Genomic DNA, 19,208 nt, shown 5'->3' on the forward strand with positions numbered 1-19,208 from the left:
GGGTGATGGGCTGGGTGGGAGAGGTAGGAAGGGAGCTGCACTGTCAGCAGGAGGCAGTTTGGTGGTGGAGTAGGTAATGTGGCTGCAGATGGGAGGGTGGGGCGGGTCTAATGGAGTGGGAAGGGCAGGGGATTGTGGAAGTGTGGGTGGGGTCAGTGGGGCTGGCAGAGACCGAAGGGGAAAGCACGAGGTAGCAGAGAACTGAGGCAAGGCTGGGAGAGAAGGAGCTGGGAGGCAGTGCCTGAAGTAGGGTGTGAAAGAAGGCTCAGATCTCCCGCTCTCTCCCACAGGGCTCACTTCACAAAGATGAGTCAGCACTTCCATGGAAGGCTGTCAAAAAATTTTCTGGAAAACAATTCTGCTTCCAGATTCTACATTTTCTGCATCCCTTTCCCCACCCTGACTCTTTATTACTGAAGAAATCTGCAGCTTAAGGAGCTCATCTCTAAAACCCTGCAACAACACAACTGCTTGCTGTGAAAAGGAGGATGCTGTTCCCAGTCAAGGCTGATTCCTTCAAGCAGAAGCTCTGGCACATCTTGTTTGGACATGCCGCTCTCACTAGTGGCACAGCAACACAGGAGGTGTCAATAGCCTCAAGAGGTTCTAAGTCCCATGCAAGGCAACGGCAAAGACACCTGTAGTTAGTGTTCTCTGGTTCCAGGGGAAATCAGTGTTACATGAAGGATGCTGACAACAGGTGATCCCCAATAGCTGCAACACATTCCAGGAAGGCAATCTACTCATTAGGTGCACCAGCACAAAGCTTCCACTAATCTTCCCTTTAGACTGGCAGCCTTGCTTATGCGTGGACTTGCCAAGATGGAAGCCTGGACCTTATGTGTAGTAAATACACACTCTCCTTCCAAGGGGGTTCTTTCTGGAATATTTATTTTCTCTAGCACAGATGGGGAAATAATTCCCACCCATTGTCACTGCAAACGTCTCCAGCTATATGGAACTTTTAGGAGCCCCATGTAGCTGAGGCCTGGCCTGACACGAGTAATTAACTCCTGGAAGGAGGCCTCATTTCTTGGAGGACACAATTAGGGAGGTAAACAGATCATTACGTTGAAACACACACTATGTCTGAGCCAGCTAAGATAAGAAGGAGAACACCCAGGGAACCATTTACTAACAATGGACAAGATTAGTTAGGAACATAAAGATGAGGGAAGGAGTAGGTTGAATGTGGACATGCATGGACAGAACATGCTGCACAGGGACTGGTTCCTGCAAAGTAACCACACCAGTCCAAAAGTGTGTGATATAATATATTGTAAATGCAATGAGATGTGTAAATGTATATGAAGGGAAAGGATTTCTGTGTAACTTTGGACGTGTGGTACACCCTATACCCATTGATGGATGGTGTCCCTAGCCCCTGTTGCCAGAAGCTGGGAATGGGCGACAGGGGATGGACTGCTTGATGATTACCTGTTCTGTTCATTCTCTCTGAAGCACCTGGCATTGGCCACTGTCAGAAGACAGGATACTGGGCTAGATGGACAATTGGTCTGATGCAGTATGGCCCTTCTTATGTACTCACTACACTTGAGTCTGATCAACTCAGAGTAGCTTTGCTGTATGCCAAATAAAGACACCTGAGTGATGAAATCTGGAATCAAACTGAGTTTTCTGGACCCCAGAGAACTGGATGAAGTTTTCTCCCAGAACTGGACAAGGTGTCTGAATAAGCTGAAAAAGGTCTCGGAGGGAATCCGAACGGCCCAGACTTGCTGCACTGGAAGAAGCTAAGTATCAGAGGGGTAGCAGTGTTAGTCTGAATCTGTAAAAAGCAACAGAGGGTCCTGTGGCACCTTTAAGACTAACAGAAGTATTGGGAGCATAAGCTTTCGTGGGTAAGAACCTCACTTCTTGCATCTGACTTGCATCTGAAGAAGTGAGGTTCTTACCCACGAAAGCTTATGCTCCCAATACTTCTGTTAGTCTTAAAGGTGCCACAGGACCCTCTGTTGCTTTTGGAAGAAGCTAATGCTCTGTCTGACGTGGCACCCCATCTCTAATAATAGCCAAAGCTGGATGCTTCAGAAGAAAAAGTGTAAAATCCAAAATAATACCCTTCGCTCTGCAACATCTCCTGGGGAGGAGTTTCTGTCTAACTCCACTTGTTTAAGCCTTGAGAGCTAACGATTTTCAATTGGTTAAAGTCTTGAGCAGGGAAGCCACAAGAGTTTCTATTTAGGCCATTTCCCTCTCCTAGCATCTTGCTAAGAAATACCTGGGCAGAGGAAGGAAGAAAAGTGACTCAGGAAGGGTTTGCAGTTGTACTGGCAACAAGGGTGACCTGTCAGACACTGCAATATACTAGTAAAAGAGAGATGCAAATGACAACTGGTCCCACTCTCTCCAGAGCTGCCAGTAACAGCCACCTCAGGTTTTCCCCACAGGGTCATTTCAGTGATGACAGGAATGCCTACCACTTACATGATACTGTTCTTTTGCAGGGTGCTGTGCAGACATTAATGAAGCCTCAGAACAGTCCCATTTCACAGTTGGGGAAACTGAGAAGTTAAGTGACTTTCTCCAGACCCCACACCAAGCCAGTGGCAGTGCCAGGACTAGAACTCAGAACCTAGGTATGTCACAGCCCCTGGGTTCCCCAGATTCTCCACATAAGGTTAATTACCTCAGCCATGAGATTGTGAGGCTCAACTCATTAACATCTGGAAAACACTTCAACAGCCTCATATAGAGGCACCACAGAAATGTAAAATATTGTCTATAAATCTGCCTTGTCCTGAACCACCAGGTTAGTCCATAAATCACTCACAACTGCACCCATTTGCTGCAAGACTTGTTTTGGCCCGTGACTGAAATATTCACATCTTCCAACTATTAAAAGCATGAGCTCTCCTGTGAACACACAGCTCTGCTGCAGCCAAGCAACTCTGAGAGCAGCATCATGTGTGCAATGAGAAAGCATCTCTGTGCTAGAGAGCTGAGAGCCCCTGGATGGCATTTCTACCTCTCAGTTATCCTTGGAAGTGTAACATGACACTCCATGTGGGAGTGCATCTCTCTGCCTGCAGCATCCACTTGCTATTAATGACAGGGCAGACTGACTGTAAGGGCCAGTCTACACTGTGAAACGGAATGGGGACAATTGTGTTGTAACTGGTTTACACCACAGGTTGTATGTGTAGTTTTGTTGGCATCCTAAGGAGCCCAAGAGGTCTGGCAGAATAGTTGGTGAGGGAGGCAGTGTTGCCTAGTGGCCAGAACTCTGGACTGGGACTCAGGAGGCCTAGAATCTATTCCCGCCTCTGCCAAAGGGCACTTGGGTGACCTTGGGCAAGTCATTTCACTGCTCTGTGCCTCGGTTTCCCCATCTGTAAAATAGGGATAACGAAGCTGACCTCATTTGTAAATTGCTTTGAGATCTACTGACGAAAAGCACTACATCAGAGCTAGGTACTATTATTAGTGACAGTGCATCTGAATGTGCACCAACCAGGCTGTCTGCTGAAATAAATACACAAATGAGTGGGTGCTCTGATGATCACACATTAATTTCAAGGTCAGATTGTTCTGGGGCTGAATCTCCCATGTGTGACAGCACAGCAAAAAGGCTGCCAGACCCAAGGAGGGACTGGCACTGCAAAGCTCAGATGGGGGGGGGCACGTGGCCACAGGGTGGGTAATCTTTCAAGCTAATCGCACAGTCCCCTATCACGCAGGCACTTCTCACCTGCCTCCCTTCAGATTTCACCCCCTCATGGAACATGCAGTCCTGCTTCCCACAGGAACAGCACAACTCTATTAAAAGCCCTGGAGTCACCACTATCTAGAATACAAATTTTATACCATGACCATCTTTAGAAAGTCGATAATCAGTTACCACACAGCAGCATACTTAGAACAGGAGGTAAGCATGGTACCTTAGACAGCATGGTATGGTATCTCTTGGGAAGTGCTGATTTTAATGGAACCTTTTTACTGCACAGAAGGGGTCTGAGTTACGACTGCTGCAGGGAACACAGATTATAAAGGCACAGAAATCAAAGTTAAGTCCCAGTGTTGCATTAATACAGCTTTTTGCATGCAACAATAGCTCCAATCTGGTATTGATTGGCATGTGAGTAACGGTGAAAACAACAATATTGCTGCCCTGACAGAAGGACAGAACAGGTAGAGCCCCAGGGTGGGCCAGCTCCCTGCAGCCCTCAACCCCAAGTAGTGGGGAGGGCTTCTCCCTGGAAAAGGCAGGCCCAAGAGGAGACTGACGTTCACAAAATAATGGTAAAAGTAATCCAAGACCAGTCACTCAGCAATAGATCCATGGCCAAGGCACTGTCGGAATATCAGCCCTCACCATTCTCAAGGGAGGTGGGTGAGCGTTGTTATCCACAGTCTACAGACGAAGACTCTAAGGCACAAAGAGATGAAGCGATTTGGCTACAGTAACTCCTCAGTACTCTATGACCATACAGTGCCCTGATTGGGGCTGTTAGGTGCTGCTCTCACATAAATTCTTAAAAACACCTGCGACAGAGCCAAGGCTAGATCTTAAGGCTTCCCGAATCCCAACCTTGTGCTCCTTCGCCATTCCTCGCAGCCCTTCGCCTTTCTGAGAAGCAAGGCCAGTCACTTCAGACAACCAGCTCTGGCCAAGTCAAGCTGCAGATGCCCTGGCTTCCCTGCCACTGTGAATGATGACATCACACATGCCAAAAACAAGGACACAAGAAACAACCCTTTGCGAATCCCTATTTTCTTTCCTTTCCTTTATGGCCCTCGGTGACATGTTGCTCTCATGGACAGTAATCAAAGCGCTAGCAGCAGCTCCTTTTTGTGAAGGCTCCCAAAGAAGTCAGCCTGTGACATTACAGCGACAGGTTCCTTGTTAAACAGCCAGAGAGTTATGGGATCTTACAAAGAGGTGGTTTATTTCCCACACCCTTTAAACTTAATGCTGATATGCTGCAGCTTGTGGAAAAACTGCTGCGCCCACCTTACACAAAAAGCCCACAGGTTAAAACAGGACAGTACCCCGGGGAACAGATTTGATGTGAACGCGGATAACAGGCAACTTCTAATGTCTCTTGAGCAGGACAGCAAATGCTTTAAACTGGTTCCAATGTTTTGTTTGATTTTAGCCTTAGAGTTTTTGCTTAGAGATTGCTCTCGTTCTTCCTTTAGAAAATGAATACAATCCAGTAGAGGTTTTAGGAGCCTGTATGATACTGAGACACACAACAACCAACCACTGTTCCTTCAACTAGACAGAGTGTGAGAGGCTGCTACTTGTGGGGACAGTTCCAATCTTCCCCACCCCTGATTTTAGCCTAAAACTTGCTCCTGATATAAATTAAAAAAAAAAATAATCCGTCATCTTTTCTGGCTTCTCCTCAAAACTGATGAAATCTCCCAGCAATCTGCAGAGTTTGGATTTCATTTTATGCCTTAAAGTGAAATACAACTGATCGAAGAATAGTTAAAGAAATACAAACATAACAAAAGGAAAGTTGGGCAAATCTTGTCTGTACACAATCTTGCCACTGTCGACGCAAGAGCCTTCTCCTATGCAGCCCCTGGAGTCCTGTACCTCAATGTCTCATCCACTCATACTCTAAGATCACTCAGAACTCCTCCATTTCCATAACCTACCTGAAAATGGATCTTTTCTCCTTGCTTAATATATCTGATTTCTCTCAGTCTTTACTTGTTATTTACACTCTGAAAAGCATTTTAGGATACTGATGAAAGAATCTTCACAAAACAAACATTTACTTTGTATTCTATTTTGTGTTAAAATGCATTTGATCAATGGGTTTAATGTAATATAAATGGAAGATCCTTCTTTGTTAATGAAATAACTTATGAGATGGTTCTCATATGACAAACACATACTTCCTGGGTGATGAGATGACTAAGGAAAACATTTTCAAAAGCACCCAAGTCCTGTTGATTTTCTCTGAGACTCTGGCTCTTAAGTAACTTAGATGCTTTTGAAATTGTACTTAAGTCTCATAAGGCCTGTACAAAAGTCTCATAATGGCCCTTTTATCATTGACCTCAATGGATGCAGACACGTAGTATTTATAGCTTTATGACCACCCTGGGTATTATTCTTTACGTAACTGCTGTTATTCTTGGTAATGCATCTTGCTGAGGAGGGGGAAGTTTCCAAACTGGCCAGCTGCATTTCTAAATCTATATGAAAACAACTCAAGATAACTATTAAATGACAGAAAACCACTGCTCCTCCCAGACCACATCAGTGGGCAAGTAATTCGTTGCCTTGAATTCAAGGTTTGCTGGCTTGCTGTACCGCTGGCTAGGAAATCTGTGCACAAGGATCTCAAGAAAGGTTTACACAGTGACAATCTGGAGGGGTAAAAGGGTTTCTGGCAGTTCAGCAAACAAAGGTCACACACAGACAATGCATGCTCTTGCATTACTATCACAGTATTTTTCATCCTGTTGGCTCCCCAGGCATGCTGCAAACTGAAATGGAAATGGAGACTATGTACACAGGGATAACTCCGTCCACTAGCGAAGTGGTGATAAGATGCAGGGTGAAACAAGGAAGCTGTTTAACAACATGCAGCAAAGCTATACAACTGGTTAGCAAGTGAAGAAGAATTCTTTGTCTTGCTGAAGCTGCAAGAGAATTAAAGAAAGCAGAACATAATTACCTATGCTGGAATGTGGCCAAATCACTTTTACAACTGTTCCCTGTACAAAGATTTCCATGGGAACTTTAATGATCACAAGTGGTCAGGACCTCAACAGCACCTGCAACAGCCTAGCACCATGCTGATGTATTGGTTCTGCACTCACTCAGAAAGAAGCAGTGTCGCCATGGCCCACATCTCCAGCATCACTACCTGCAGCATCTAGGCAGTATTGTCTGCTGCACGACCCTACGCAGGTCACTTGATCAAACTGAAGGTGCCAGCCAGAAAAACGGATTCCAATTTGTTTTCTTGAATCGAATAGCAAAATAATTCTAGATACCTTGCAGACACAGCACCCTCCCAAAAATAAATAAAAAGAGAGATTTCCAAGGGACTGCCCATTTCAGGACAGCAATTATTTCTGTTTAAAGCTCTAAGGGGTGTTGTGTGTTTGTGTTTTGGAACTTTAAGATGATGGCTGGCCAGAATGCAGCTTGGCCAGTCATTAACAACCTTCTGATGACTGCAACATACTATCTGCAGGACAGCACTGAAGGCCAGAATGATTAATGCCCAGGGATGCGCCAGTTTTGAAACTGCAACTGGGAGAACCTGAAAGTCAAGACAGGAAGGGAGTCCTTGCAACACCAACAGGAATGCTGAGGTCACAGACAAGACTGTTTTGGTGCTACCCTCCCTTCCTTTTAAAGCCGGTCTGACAAGAAAAGCTGTGTGAGTAACTGATTTTTCAGTTCGCTGTCAATTCCAGGAATAGGGTCAAACTCAAACCACATTTTTTAATAATTTTCAATGAATTGAAAAAGTCAGAAAAATTCCATTTTGGATCAGACAAAACGTTTTGGGTATTTTAAACTTTGTTTTTACAAAGGAAAAGGAAATGAAGGCCTAGATGGTGATGTCATGCCCAATAGCCCGGTAGGATTGGCACTCACCTGGGATGGGAGAGGGTCTCTCTCTAGGTGAGTACCCTAACTACCAGGATACGAGGTCATTCTCTCTCTCCCCGTCTAGCACATTAGCCATTCAAGAATTTTATACGAAGTGGAACAGCTTCAACAGGACAGCCAGAGAGAAACCCACCCCAGGATACCCTATAGCCTAGGGGTTAGGGCACTGACCTGGGAAGGTGGAAGCCTTGGTTCAAGTCCCTACAACTCCAGAGCAGGTTTCAAACGTGGGTCTCCCACATCCCCAGTGAGAGCCCTAACTACAGGCCTAGTGGTTGTAAGTATGGGGGAAGTGGTGGCAGCTCCTCCCCCCCTCCATTTTGTGAATGGCACCTTATTCCTCTTGTGACTCTAGCCCCCCAAAATGAAATGTTTTGTTCTGACATTTCTGGAATTTTTCCTTTTTTCGTTTCAGCTGAAATGAGCTGCCAACGCTGACCCGAACCCGCATTCTTTGGGGAAAAACAAGTTTTGTCTGACGTGTTTCACCCAGCTCCACTGACAAGTGACAAGATAACACTGCAGATGGTCTTCTGCTGACTGAGTCTCCCACCAAACTCTGCCTACAGGGAAAGAGTCACAGAAAGGGGTGATGCTTGCGGGAAGGGATGCAACATCCAGGGATCTGCGTGGGAGAGGGATCATGTGTCAATATGCGGCATGTGACATTGAGCAGTGCTCACTAACAGCAGGGAAGCTGGTCTCTGTAGCTCTCATACTATTTGCAAAAGAAAATCCCAGCTCATGATGTCAAGTCATAAAAGCAGCCAAGACTGTGGACACCTCTCTAACAACAGGTTAGGGATGCTATACACATCACATCACATTCTGCTGAACAGAATGCCAAGTGAAGATTCAAGGTACCCAACTGGTGAATGTTATTGACTTGTAGGCAAGGCTCTCCCAGAGGCTTTATGGCACGTTTGTAAGCAAGAGTCCTATGATGCTTTGTAGTAATGTTAAGAGGGGAAAAGTACTGGCTTATGACAACCTTTGTCATATTTCCTAAGAGCTAATAAGTATTTTTAAACATACTAACCACAATAACAGAGTTATGAGTTAGCCAAATGTGAAGGATAAATCACAGATGTTCAGTCATGCAGTTGGACATTTATAAAAATGTAATGAGTTAGGAAATATACTAAAATAAAATGTCTGCAGGCTGGGGGAAAAGAAAACTACAGTAATGAAATTTAAACAAGTTGGGTATAATAGACAAAACCAAGACAGTATTAAAAGAAATGTCATCAGGTTGCAAGGCATGGTTCTACAAACTTGGTAATATATATACTTCTCTTTTGCACTAACCATTGCTTAATAAATCAAATCAAACCAAGTTACTTAAGGTCCCTTACTTAATTACATTTGAACCTGAAATACTTCATTACATTAATTAGCAATGTATAAGGCATTTATTATCTAGTAATACTCTATACATTCCAACTGAACCAACATCATTGGTAAAGAGATCCCTGCTTTCATCTTGCAATAGCAATACTCATGCAATTGCATGGCACTTCCTGGAGATTAATGACCTGAGGGGAGCAGTCCACGTGACTATTAACCCCAGAAAAACCCTGCAGTTATTGACAAGTCAGCATATTCCTTTCCCAAAAAGGGAGACATTGCAGAATTTTTTGCAGATTTCTAGGATGAACGGTTCACACTGGCAGAAAGCCTGACTGTGTGTAGCTTCCAGCTGCATGAGTAATGCGGTGTAAAGAACCGAATGTTTAGAACCAAAAATAAAAACGGAAATGTCACTGAGAGAATGAGACTGAACTGAAAAAGGACGTGAGCGTGCCTTTGCCATTATAAATAAGACAACAAAGCCAGGAAGGTGCAGCCTCCCACTGGGGCAACTCCTACCCTATCATGAGTGCTTAGGGCAGGGGCAGGCAAACTTTTTGGCCTGAGGGCCGCATCGCGTTTCAGAAATTGTATGGAGGGCTGGTTAGGGGAGGGAGTCATGGCCCAGCCCCCACCCCCTATCTGCCCCCCTCCCCGGGACTCCTGCCCCATCCAACCCCCCCCGTCCCCTGACTGCCCCCTGCCACCCCATCCAACCCCCCCCCCCTCATTCCTGATTGCCCCCCCGGGACCCCTGCTCCCTGCCCACCCCCATGAACTCCCCTGCCCTCTATCCAACCCCCCCGCTTCCTGCCCCCTTACTGTACTGCCTGGAGCACCAGTGGCTAGCGGTACTACAGCCGCACCGCCTGGCTGGGGCCAGCCATGCCGTCGCCACCATGCAGTACAGAGCACTGGGTCAGGCCGGGCTCTGCACCTCTGCTGCCCCAGAAGCTTGCAGCCCTGCCATCCAGAGCATTGCGCTGGCAGCGGAGCGAGGTGAGTCTGTGTGGTAGGGGGAACTGCAGGGGAGGGGCCAGGAGCTCAGGGGCTGGGCAGGAGGGTCCCGCGGGCCAGATGTGGTCCGTGGGCCGTAGTTTGCGCACCTCTGGCTTAGGGCCAGGGTGCAATGGAACTGATGTGGCCCTATCTGCATGGAGGTTCAGGGTTCTGGGAGTTCATGTACAGGGTTCCACACATTCTACCTTCCACTAAGCACAGCACCACAGAGGGTCCCTGCATCCCAGCACATGGGAGATTGGGGGATAAGGTAGGCCAAGACAAACGGGGAGACTACAGGGATCCACTGGACATAGAATCATAGAATATCAGGGTTGGAAGGGACCTCAGGAGGTCATCTAGTCCAACCCCCTGCTCAAAGCAGGACCAATCCCCAGACAGATTTTTACCCCAGTTCCCTAAATGGCCCCCTCGAGGATTGAACTCACAACCCTGGGTTCAGCAGGCCAATGCTCAAACCACTGAGCTATCCCTCCCCCCTAAAGTCTGTTGGGGGGGTTGGGGGGGGAGGGTGGCACCCAGTAGGAGTGCCTACAGCACTCCTATGGCAGCTCTGAGAGCTTAGTGACAGCTACAGAACCACTCTATCATCTGTTCGTGACCTGAAGGGCAAAGGGAACATCTTGCTTTTATTAAAAGTGATGACTCACTAATGCTCTAACTTGCTACATCACGTATTGTGAACATTGTTGAGGCAATCCAACTCCCTGACTCCAGCAGAAATACGAGTCTTTCCACAAACTAAATCCATCCCTTCCAGCGATAGGGACAATTTCCCTCACGGTGCTGTGTTACAGACAAGCAGAATCTCATAGGATGTGAGAAGATTGCTGCCTACTATTGCTTCACTGGAGGTCCCACTGGACCAGTAGACTACACTTCAGCAGTAGGGATGGTGGGCAAGTTAACGTGTGCAGCTGGAGTCTGCCATTCAGCAGACAAATGCGCTTTCCTCAGTGATCATCAGTCAACTGTTAATTTTCAGTCTCAGTTGGGACCATTATAACATCAGCATGATTAAATCACCATCCTTAGCATCACCACTAAGTGCTACACACATCTAGCAGCAGCAGCAGCAGGCGGACACTGGTGCTGACTCAGGCCACACTCCTGTGTCTGGGCTTGTTTTTGGACAGAAGCACTAGTGGGAGCATAAGAAGGAGGCCTGCCAACCCTTCTGTTATGTCTCCCCAGACCACCAGAAAGAAAAATAATTTAGTCAATGTGGGTCACTGATTCCTGTCTTAAATCTGATGACCCTTCCAGCTAGCAGGCAAACACTCCTGCTCTGTATGTCCACAACAACTTTCATCTAGGATCACAAAGTGCTTTTTAACTGTTAATTTAAGTCAGTCCCTGCAACACTCCTGTGAGACAGGCAAGTATTATTCCCATTTTACAGAGGGGGAAACTGAGGCAGAGAGAAAGGAAATGACTTGCCTAAAGTTACTGTCAGAGGAAGAATTGGGAACAAAATTCAGGAATTCATGATTTTCAACCTTGTGGTCCTCTCTCCAGACCAATCATCTCTGCTGATTTGGACAGCCCTTCCTTGCACACTTACTTCTCTGCACGAGAGGTGAAATTGCTTACTGCACTAGGGGTTGGTTGTTTCCGACATTGAAATCAGAAAGGTGTTTGGGAGAACAGACAGACAAAACTTCTGATCACAGAAATTGCACAAGAAACTGTGGAAGTCTGAAGTGATCCAGTAAGACTGAGAACACAACCCTCTGTGCATTTTCTTTCCAATTACAAAGCTACATGAAATTGCAGTTTTACTGCTCCCCTCACACATTAGCTAGGTGCATATTTAGAGAGCTAAAGAACCACCATCTGTCCCGGATTTCTCCTACGACCCACTGATTATACTATTTTGCTTAGTATCTTTATAACCATCTCTCCCACTCTTACCACTGTTTGCTTTCACATTTCAGAACTTTCACCCTTTATAAATCTGTGTTTTATCTGCACAAATGGTTCATTTCTGGCCTCTCGATAAGCTTGCCTGTCTAGGACAAAGTGAAGCACACACCCCCAGAGTGCCAAAGGGTTAGAGGTGGTCTAATTTTTAACATGAAAAGAATATTCAGTTTCTTTAAAGGGCGAACAAAGAAATTGATGCAAGGCTCAGTGAAGATCAGCAATATGGAGTGGCTTAGTTACTCCTTTAAGTTTTCTCCACACAAACTGTAAATGGGAGACGTGTGGATGGAGTTTGGGGATCTGTCTATTGCCAGTAAATACTAGTTTACAAAGAGGAAAAAAATTAACAAATTGCAGAAATTGTGGACAAGGGTCTCAATCCCACGAGGTGCTGAGCACGTTCAGTCTCAGTGAAGTCAATAGGAGCTGGGGATGACCAGCACCTTGCAGGACTTGAGCTCAAGAGGAGGAAAGAAGATTATCTGGATACTTTTGGGTATTAACTTTCCTTTGTAGGACGTTAACTTAAATACAAGCTTTTACTGCTGTTTTACAAATCTGCCAGCTTCCAAACCAGACACCTGGGATCCTTCCTTTATTTCCAAGCTACAGGCTGTATTTTTTTTGCAGCATAAACTGGACAGAACATTAAGATATGGTTCAAGTCATCAGACAGAATAGTTCTGCTTCTTATTAATGTGTTAGAACCTCGTGACTAAGCTCTTGGCAGCGCAGATCTCAGCTTGACAAGAGAGCCAGGACGCTTGCTACAATCAGTGCAGGATGCACAAAATGGACCATATTCTGTAACACCAGGGTTCTCAACCTTTTCTTACTGAGCCCCCTCACCTCCCGAATATGCTATAAAAGTCTCCATGGCCCACCTGTGCCACAACAAGTGTTTTTATGCATATCCAGTAGACTAAAAGCCAGGGCTGGCATTAGGGGGTAGCAAGCAGAGCAACTGCCTGTGGGGCCCCACATCACAGGATGGCCAGCAAAGCGAACTTGCTTGGGCTTTGGCTTCAGCCCGCCCACAGCTTGGGCTTCGGCTTTCTGCCCCGAGCCCCAGCGAGTCTAACGCTGGCCCGGCTTTCGGTTTATTGTGGAGGATCCCATGAAACTTGCTCGTGGCCCCCCAGGGAGCCCCGGACCTCTACTTGAGAACTGCTGCTGTAGCAGACCCAGATATCGCTTCTTTGACAGTCATGTTACCAGGCACCCAGCTGTGCTGCATAAGTGTTGCCAATTGCCTCATTTTACTAACCTGCCCTACATTGAACGTCAAAGTGATGGCATAATAAAAATTGGAATTGGCGCTTCCTGCGTAAATCCAGAGATGCCAGAGCACTGGGAACAGCAGGGAACAGACAATGAGCACACAGGAGAGGATAAAGATGTTCCGAAGGACTGTAAGAAAAAACAAAGATATTATAACAGTGTAGTTGAGATACTAACAAGCAGCTGACCTATGTCACCTGAGGATGGTGCTTAGCATGTCTATAGAGCCACCCAGCAGCTTGGAGGCACTAATTAAAGGGTGGTTCTCTCCACCAACACAACCAGGAGCGGCACCAGGGTTTTTGCCGCCCTAGGTGGCAGCACTCCTCCTCTGAAGCTGCGTTCTCGGCATCAGGGGTCCTTCCGCTCCAGGTCTTCAGGGCACTTCGGCGGTGGGTCCCGGAGCGAGTGAAGGACCCGCTGCCGAATTTCCGCTGAAGACCCGGAGCGGAAGAAACCCCTCTGGGCAGCCCTGATTCTCAGCGGCATTTCCGCGGCCGCTTTTCTTCCCACCCAGAGGAATCGCCGCCGAAATGCCGCCCCCCACATCCTGCCGCCCTAGGCGACCGCCTAGGGTCGCCTAGTGGAAGCGCCGGCCCTGAGCACAACCTTTCATAATGATAAAGATTTGCTATATTAATCTCGCTATTGCATTCTATAATAAAACAACTGGGATTTTTCTTTAAAAGAAAAGAATTTTGCCTGTTTAATTTTTAATTGGATCCCCCATTTTGCGGCTCCTGGTTTCCAGGAAGTGCTGCTCTGATAACAGCAAAAGCAGGAGACCTCACAACAGCAGCGGGGGTCAGTGTCTCTGGGTTATTCTCTGAGAGGGATATTGCACCTCACCTCAGCATCAAATCAGGTTGCTCTGCTTGCCTACAGGAGAGCTGGAGTGATCAATTATTGAAGGTACCCAAATCACTTTGGATTAGCCTGGAACCCAGGGGAGCTTTCCAATTGGCTGTCAATGTTGTCGTAAAGGATGCAGACCATTCTCCCTTTAATATATTAATTCCCTATTTCATAACTATAATAGGACATTGCAGGATAATAGAATCATAGAAGTGTAGGACTGGAAAGGACTTCAACAGGCCATGTAATCCACCCCCCGCACTTAAGGCAGGACTACGTAATAACTAGACCAGGGGTCGGCAACCTATGGCACGCGTGCCAAAGGCGGCATGCGAGCTGATTTACTGTGGCACACTGCTGCCGGCCTGGGGTCCCGGCCGCCGGCCCCGCTCAGCCTGCTGCCGGCCTGGATGGACGGAACCCCGGGCCGGCAGCCGGGACCCCAGCTGGCAGGGGACAGGAGACGGAACCCCAGACTGCCAGCGGGCTGAGCCGCTCAGCCCGCTGCAGGCCAGGGGTCCCAGGTGCTGGCCCCGCTCAGTCCGCTGCCAGTCTGGGGTTCCATCCACCAGCCCCTGTAAATGTAAAATGTATTAATGGCACGCGAAACCTTAAATTACAGCGAATAAATGAAGACTTGGCACACCACTTCTGAAAGGTTGCCGACCCCTGAACTGGACCATTCCTGACCGGTGTTTGTCTAACCTGTTCTTAAAAAACCTCCAGTGAGGTACTGAAAGAGGACTGTCTTTCTTGGGTAGCCATGGTCCCTTGGCCGTGCGTACCTGGAGCGCCCTGCGGACCCATGGTAAACCAAGGTGTTTTGGAAACGTGCTGCCTCGGTCTGTCAGGCCTGGCTGGCTAAGGAATCAAGTCTAACTGATGGAGTTACTGGGCTATATTATCAAGGCTGTTTTATCCTCTGCTATAGTAATTCCAAGACTGGAGGAGCAGCTGTCCTCAAAGGCAGGGCTGGCTCCAGGCACCAGGTGAGCAAGCTGGTGCTTGGGACAGCAGATTGTTGGAGGCGGCATTCCGCCCAATCCTAGGGCGGCATGGCCACTTTTTTTTGTTTTTGTTCCGCTCCGGTCGCCCTGTAGGGGGCGACAGCGCGGAGAACCAGGGCAGTCCTCTTCCTTCCCTACCCACCGACCGGAGCGGAGCCCTCGCAGCAGGAGGTGGCGCAGCGGGAGGGGCCGCGTGGCAGCGCCCCTGCTGTAGCCCTGGCCGCCCCCTTCTCTCTCTCTCTCCCGCCCGCTCCCTCCCCCTCTGCCCCCCACAGCCGGTCACCCTGCACCCGCACTCCGGCTGCGCCGCAGATTTTTTTTTTTTTTTTGCTTTGCAGTTCTGGCCGCCCAGTTTTTTTTTTTTTTTGCTTGGGGTGGCCAAAAAGCCAGAGCTGGCCCTGCTCAAAGGAGGTAAAAAGCCCCACCTACTAGTATCTAGTGCTGCCACAGAGAACCAGCCATGGGTCACTTCAGTGAAGCCCTGACTACATGACATCCATTCAATCCCCTTCGTTCTTCCTCTTGTTCCCTTTTGAGGGCTCAGGATTAGCTTGGATTTTCAAAGAACATATAATTTGTAATGATTTCAAAAGCTTCATAAAAATAACTGGAGCAGAGAGGCCAGGATGTGAGTCTTGTGAACCAAACCCCCTAGTTTTGGATTACAAAAGCCAAAGGGAAACAAAGATGGCAGGTTTCACATTTCCAGGCCTAACTAGGCTCCTTTGTCTTAAGGCTGAAATTGCTTATTAAGGAAATTGAGGTCATGTTTGAGTTAGTAATGGATTGACACAATCCAAAGAACAGCCAAGCAGAGATGGCTGGTACTGACTGCTGTAGCCACCCCAAACCACTCACTCCAGGAAGCAACACAAATCTTCCTGGAATGTTACACTGCCAAGCTTATTAGCTGCTGCAACATTATCTCAGCAGACATTTAAAGTCACCCTGAGGTGGTACATCATGGAATCTGAGTCTGTAAAAATGAGCTGCAAGCTACCTGACAATTACGCCAAGTCCAATGCTCAGGGGCTGGAAAGGGTCTTTGTGGTCTAAGAGAGGCTAAGCAATGGCTTGGCTAAATGGGGTGATCCAGTCAGCACACATTCTGAGTGTGTGATCTCACACACAACAAACTGACAACTGTGAATTATAATTTGTATTATTGTAGCACCTAGGAGCCCTCATCCTGGACCAGGACACCAATGTTCCAGGCACTGTACAAAACACAGAACTAACAGTGTTAGAACGGAGGGGTCTAGTGACTGAATTAACTGTAGGGTTGGTGCTCAGATTACCAGAGTCATAAACTGAGATTAGAGACACTCCCAACCCAATTCAAAGGGTGCCTGTATTTTATATCAATGATATGATAATAAATACCTTGCACTCATGAAGCATCCTTAATGAAAGGATCTCAAAGAACTTTACACACAAGCATTTAATCCTCAGAACAACCTGGGCAAGGAGGGAGGGAAAGTTGCTCACAAAAGTCATAAAATCTCCCCACACACTTCATGGTTTGTATTGATCAGACTTGTTTCCTTCCAGACAGCGGACAGTCCAAGGGAGACAGTGCCCCCGTGGCATGCAGCCCCAGACCACATCTGGTTTTCCTAGCTTCATCCTGCAGTGAAGAGTTTTGGGGCAGGTCTACTCTTAAAACACTGCATTGGTGCAGTTGCACCACTATAGCGCTTAAGTGAAGACGCTCCTACTCTGATGGGAGAGCTTCTCCCATCGGCATAGTTAATTCACCTCCGCGAGAGGCAGTAGCTATGTCAATGGGAGACGCTCTCCTGCTGACATAGCACTGTTGACCCTGGGGGGGGGGGGGGGTTGACCCTACATTGCTCAAGAGTATGGATTTTGCATACTCCCGAGCGACGTAGTTATACCGATATAAGCTTGTAGTGTAGAGCTGACCTTAGTTAAGCCCCTCACCTCAGCCATGTCAACAAACAAAGGTTTGGATTGAGAGTGCCCCAGGGACTGTGGGGGTGGGGGGAGGGAAGAAGCAAACACAAAGAACTTACATCTGTAAAGGTGGCTCCAGAGTGGAAGGAAGGCCATGTACAGCGCTACGTCTCCCACAGTTGGGTAGGACTTGAAGATAGATATGATGGCAAGCTGAACGAACAAGAAGAAGATGGGGTGCTCCCTAGAGAAAGGAAAAAGGCAGTGACTGGACATAACAGGTACTGGAGGAGCAGCATTTGTCTCTAGCACCTGGTGCCAAGGATCGGCAGGGACACACAAACATACTGTGGCCAGACTCCTACAAGCTTTCATGCTCTTGCTCTGTTTGCCCAGCAAGTCTCCCAGTGTGCTGGACTGCAAGCACTGAGCCAATTTGAGAGGAGTATTCCCAGGGCATTCGTGTACCTACACATGGATACTTTGGGCACATACACACCATCATCCTGTTGTGTCCAGGCCTTTCCAGTGCTGCCTTCTGTTATTGTGGTAGGAAGAGCAACCAATGCTACTTCACTCTGAGATGCTTTTGCCCCACGAGGACTGTTTTGAGAAGCTCACTGCCTGGCAGATTCACTCTACAGCATATCAGAGCAGCAGCTGTATACATTCCAAGTCGTCATAACAGTCCCATCTGAAATCCAGACAGTTACTGGGCTGCCCTCAAACAGAATGGCACAGTTCTTGTCACAACCCTTTAGTATCTTTCCTCAACCTTTTACTCTACAGAACTGGCTTTGAGTGTCCTGCTGTCCAGTCCACAGCAGGATCCATCTCAACTGCCAGCTGTGATCAAGCATCCCCTCCAGCTGTCCCTCCACTCCCAAGTCCATGTTTTTGACTACTGTATGACACATAGCCCTACCTATGGGTCAATATGTATTAGGGTAAGAATATAGCAGCTCCTCACTCAGAAATATTCATCCAGCTTCCTGCATAACTACTCCAAAACCAGCATAACACGCATAGGTATTTTACAAATCGCGTTCCACAAATAGACCTCTTCCTCAATGAATGAAAGTATGTGTCACAGTCAAAGGCCTGTAGGCCAAAATAATATATGCATCCGAAGAAGTGGGCTGTAGTCCACGAAAGTTTATGCTCTAATAAATTTGTTAGTCTCTAAGGTGCCATAAGTACTCCTGTTCTTTTTGCGGATACAGACTAACACGGCTGCTACTCTGAGACCTATATATTGAACTTATGACAGTGCAAGCATTTGGTACATGTGTAAGAGACATATTTACAAGAATCTCCACAGTGCAGCTTTCTGCCTGTTTTACAAGCGTGAGTAGTTGTAGCTGTGTCGGACCTGAAGAAGAGCACTGCGTGGTTCAAAAGCTTGTCTCTCTCACCAACAGAAGTTGTTCTAATAAAAGACATTACCTCACTCACCTTGTCTCCCTTACAAGCATGAGACAGAGGGCTACAGAGTGTGTAGAAAGCATCAGGCTCTGAAGCACAGTTTGTTTTTAATTAGGGCTGTCGATTAACTGCAGTTAACTCACACGATTAACTCAAAAAAATTAATCGAGATTAACAGTGCGATTAAAACTGCGATTAAACAGTATACCAATTGAAATTTATTAAATATTTTGCATGTTTTTCTACATTTTCATATATATTGTATTGTGTTGTAATTGAAATCAGTGTATATTATTTTTGAATACAAATATTTGCACTGTAAAAATGATAAACAAATGAAACAGTATTTTTCAATCTCTTTGTCGTGAAAGTGCAACTTAAAAATGTAGATATTTTTTTGTTTCGTAACTGCACTCAAAAACAAAACAACGTAAAACTTCAGAGCCTACAAGTCCACTCAGTCCTACTTCTTGTTCAGCCAATCGCTCAGACAAAAGTTTGTTTACATTTACAGGAGATAATGCTGCCCTCGTCTTATTTACGTCACCACAAAGTGAGAACAGACATTTGCATGGCACTTTTGTAGGTGGCATTTCAAGGTATTTACGTGCCAGATATGCTAAACATTCATATGCCCCTTCATGCTTCGGCCACCATTCCAGAGGATATGCTTCCATGCTGATGATGCTCGTTAAAAAAATAATGTGTTAATTAAATTTGTGACTGAACTCCTTTGGGGAGAATTGTATGTCCCTTGTTCTGTTTTACCAGCATTCTGCCATATATTTCATGTTAAGCAGTCTCGGATGATGACC

The 19,208-nt window shown here is 46.7% G+C and overlaps 1 protein-coding gene across 4 annotated transcripts in view; it reads right to left on the reverse strand.

The window, feature by feature from the left end:
• PIGU (phosphatidylinositol glycan anchor biosynthesis class U) overlaps window positions 1-19,208 on the reverse strand; it is a 45,222-nt gene that overhangs the window by 3,077 nt on the left and 22,937 nt on the right. For all 4 annotated transcript variants that reach the window (XM_005295385.5, XM_005295386.5, XM_024105087.3 and 1 more), the window contains 2 exons: window positions 17,088-17,212; window positions 13,176-13,318 (listed from right to left, as the gene is read on the reverse strand). In XM_005295385.5, the coding sequence (XP_005295442.2) occupies window positions 13,176-13,318; window positions 17,088-17,212 (268 nt within the window). The remainder of the gene's footprint in view (window positions 1-13,175; window positions 13,319-17,087; window positions 17,213-19,208) is intronic.

Source organism: Chrysemys picta, chromosome 13 (genome assembly GCF_011386835.1).
Source record: "Chrysemys picta bellii isolate R12L10 chromosome 13, ASM1138683v2, whole genome shotgun sequence".
In the NCBI taxonomy this organism is placed as follows: Eukaryota; Metazoa; Chordata; order Testudines; family Emydidae; genus Chrysemys; species Chrysemys picta.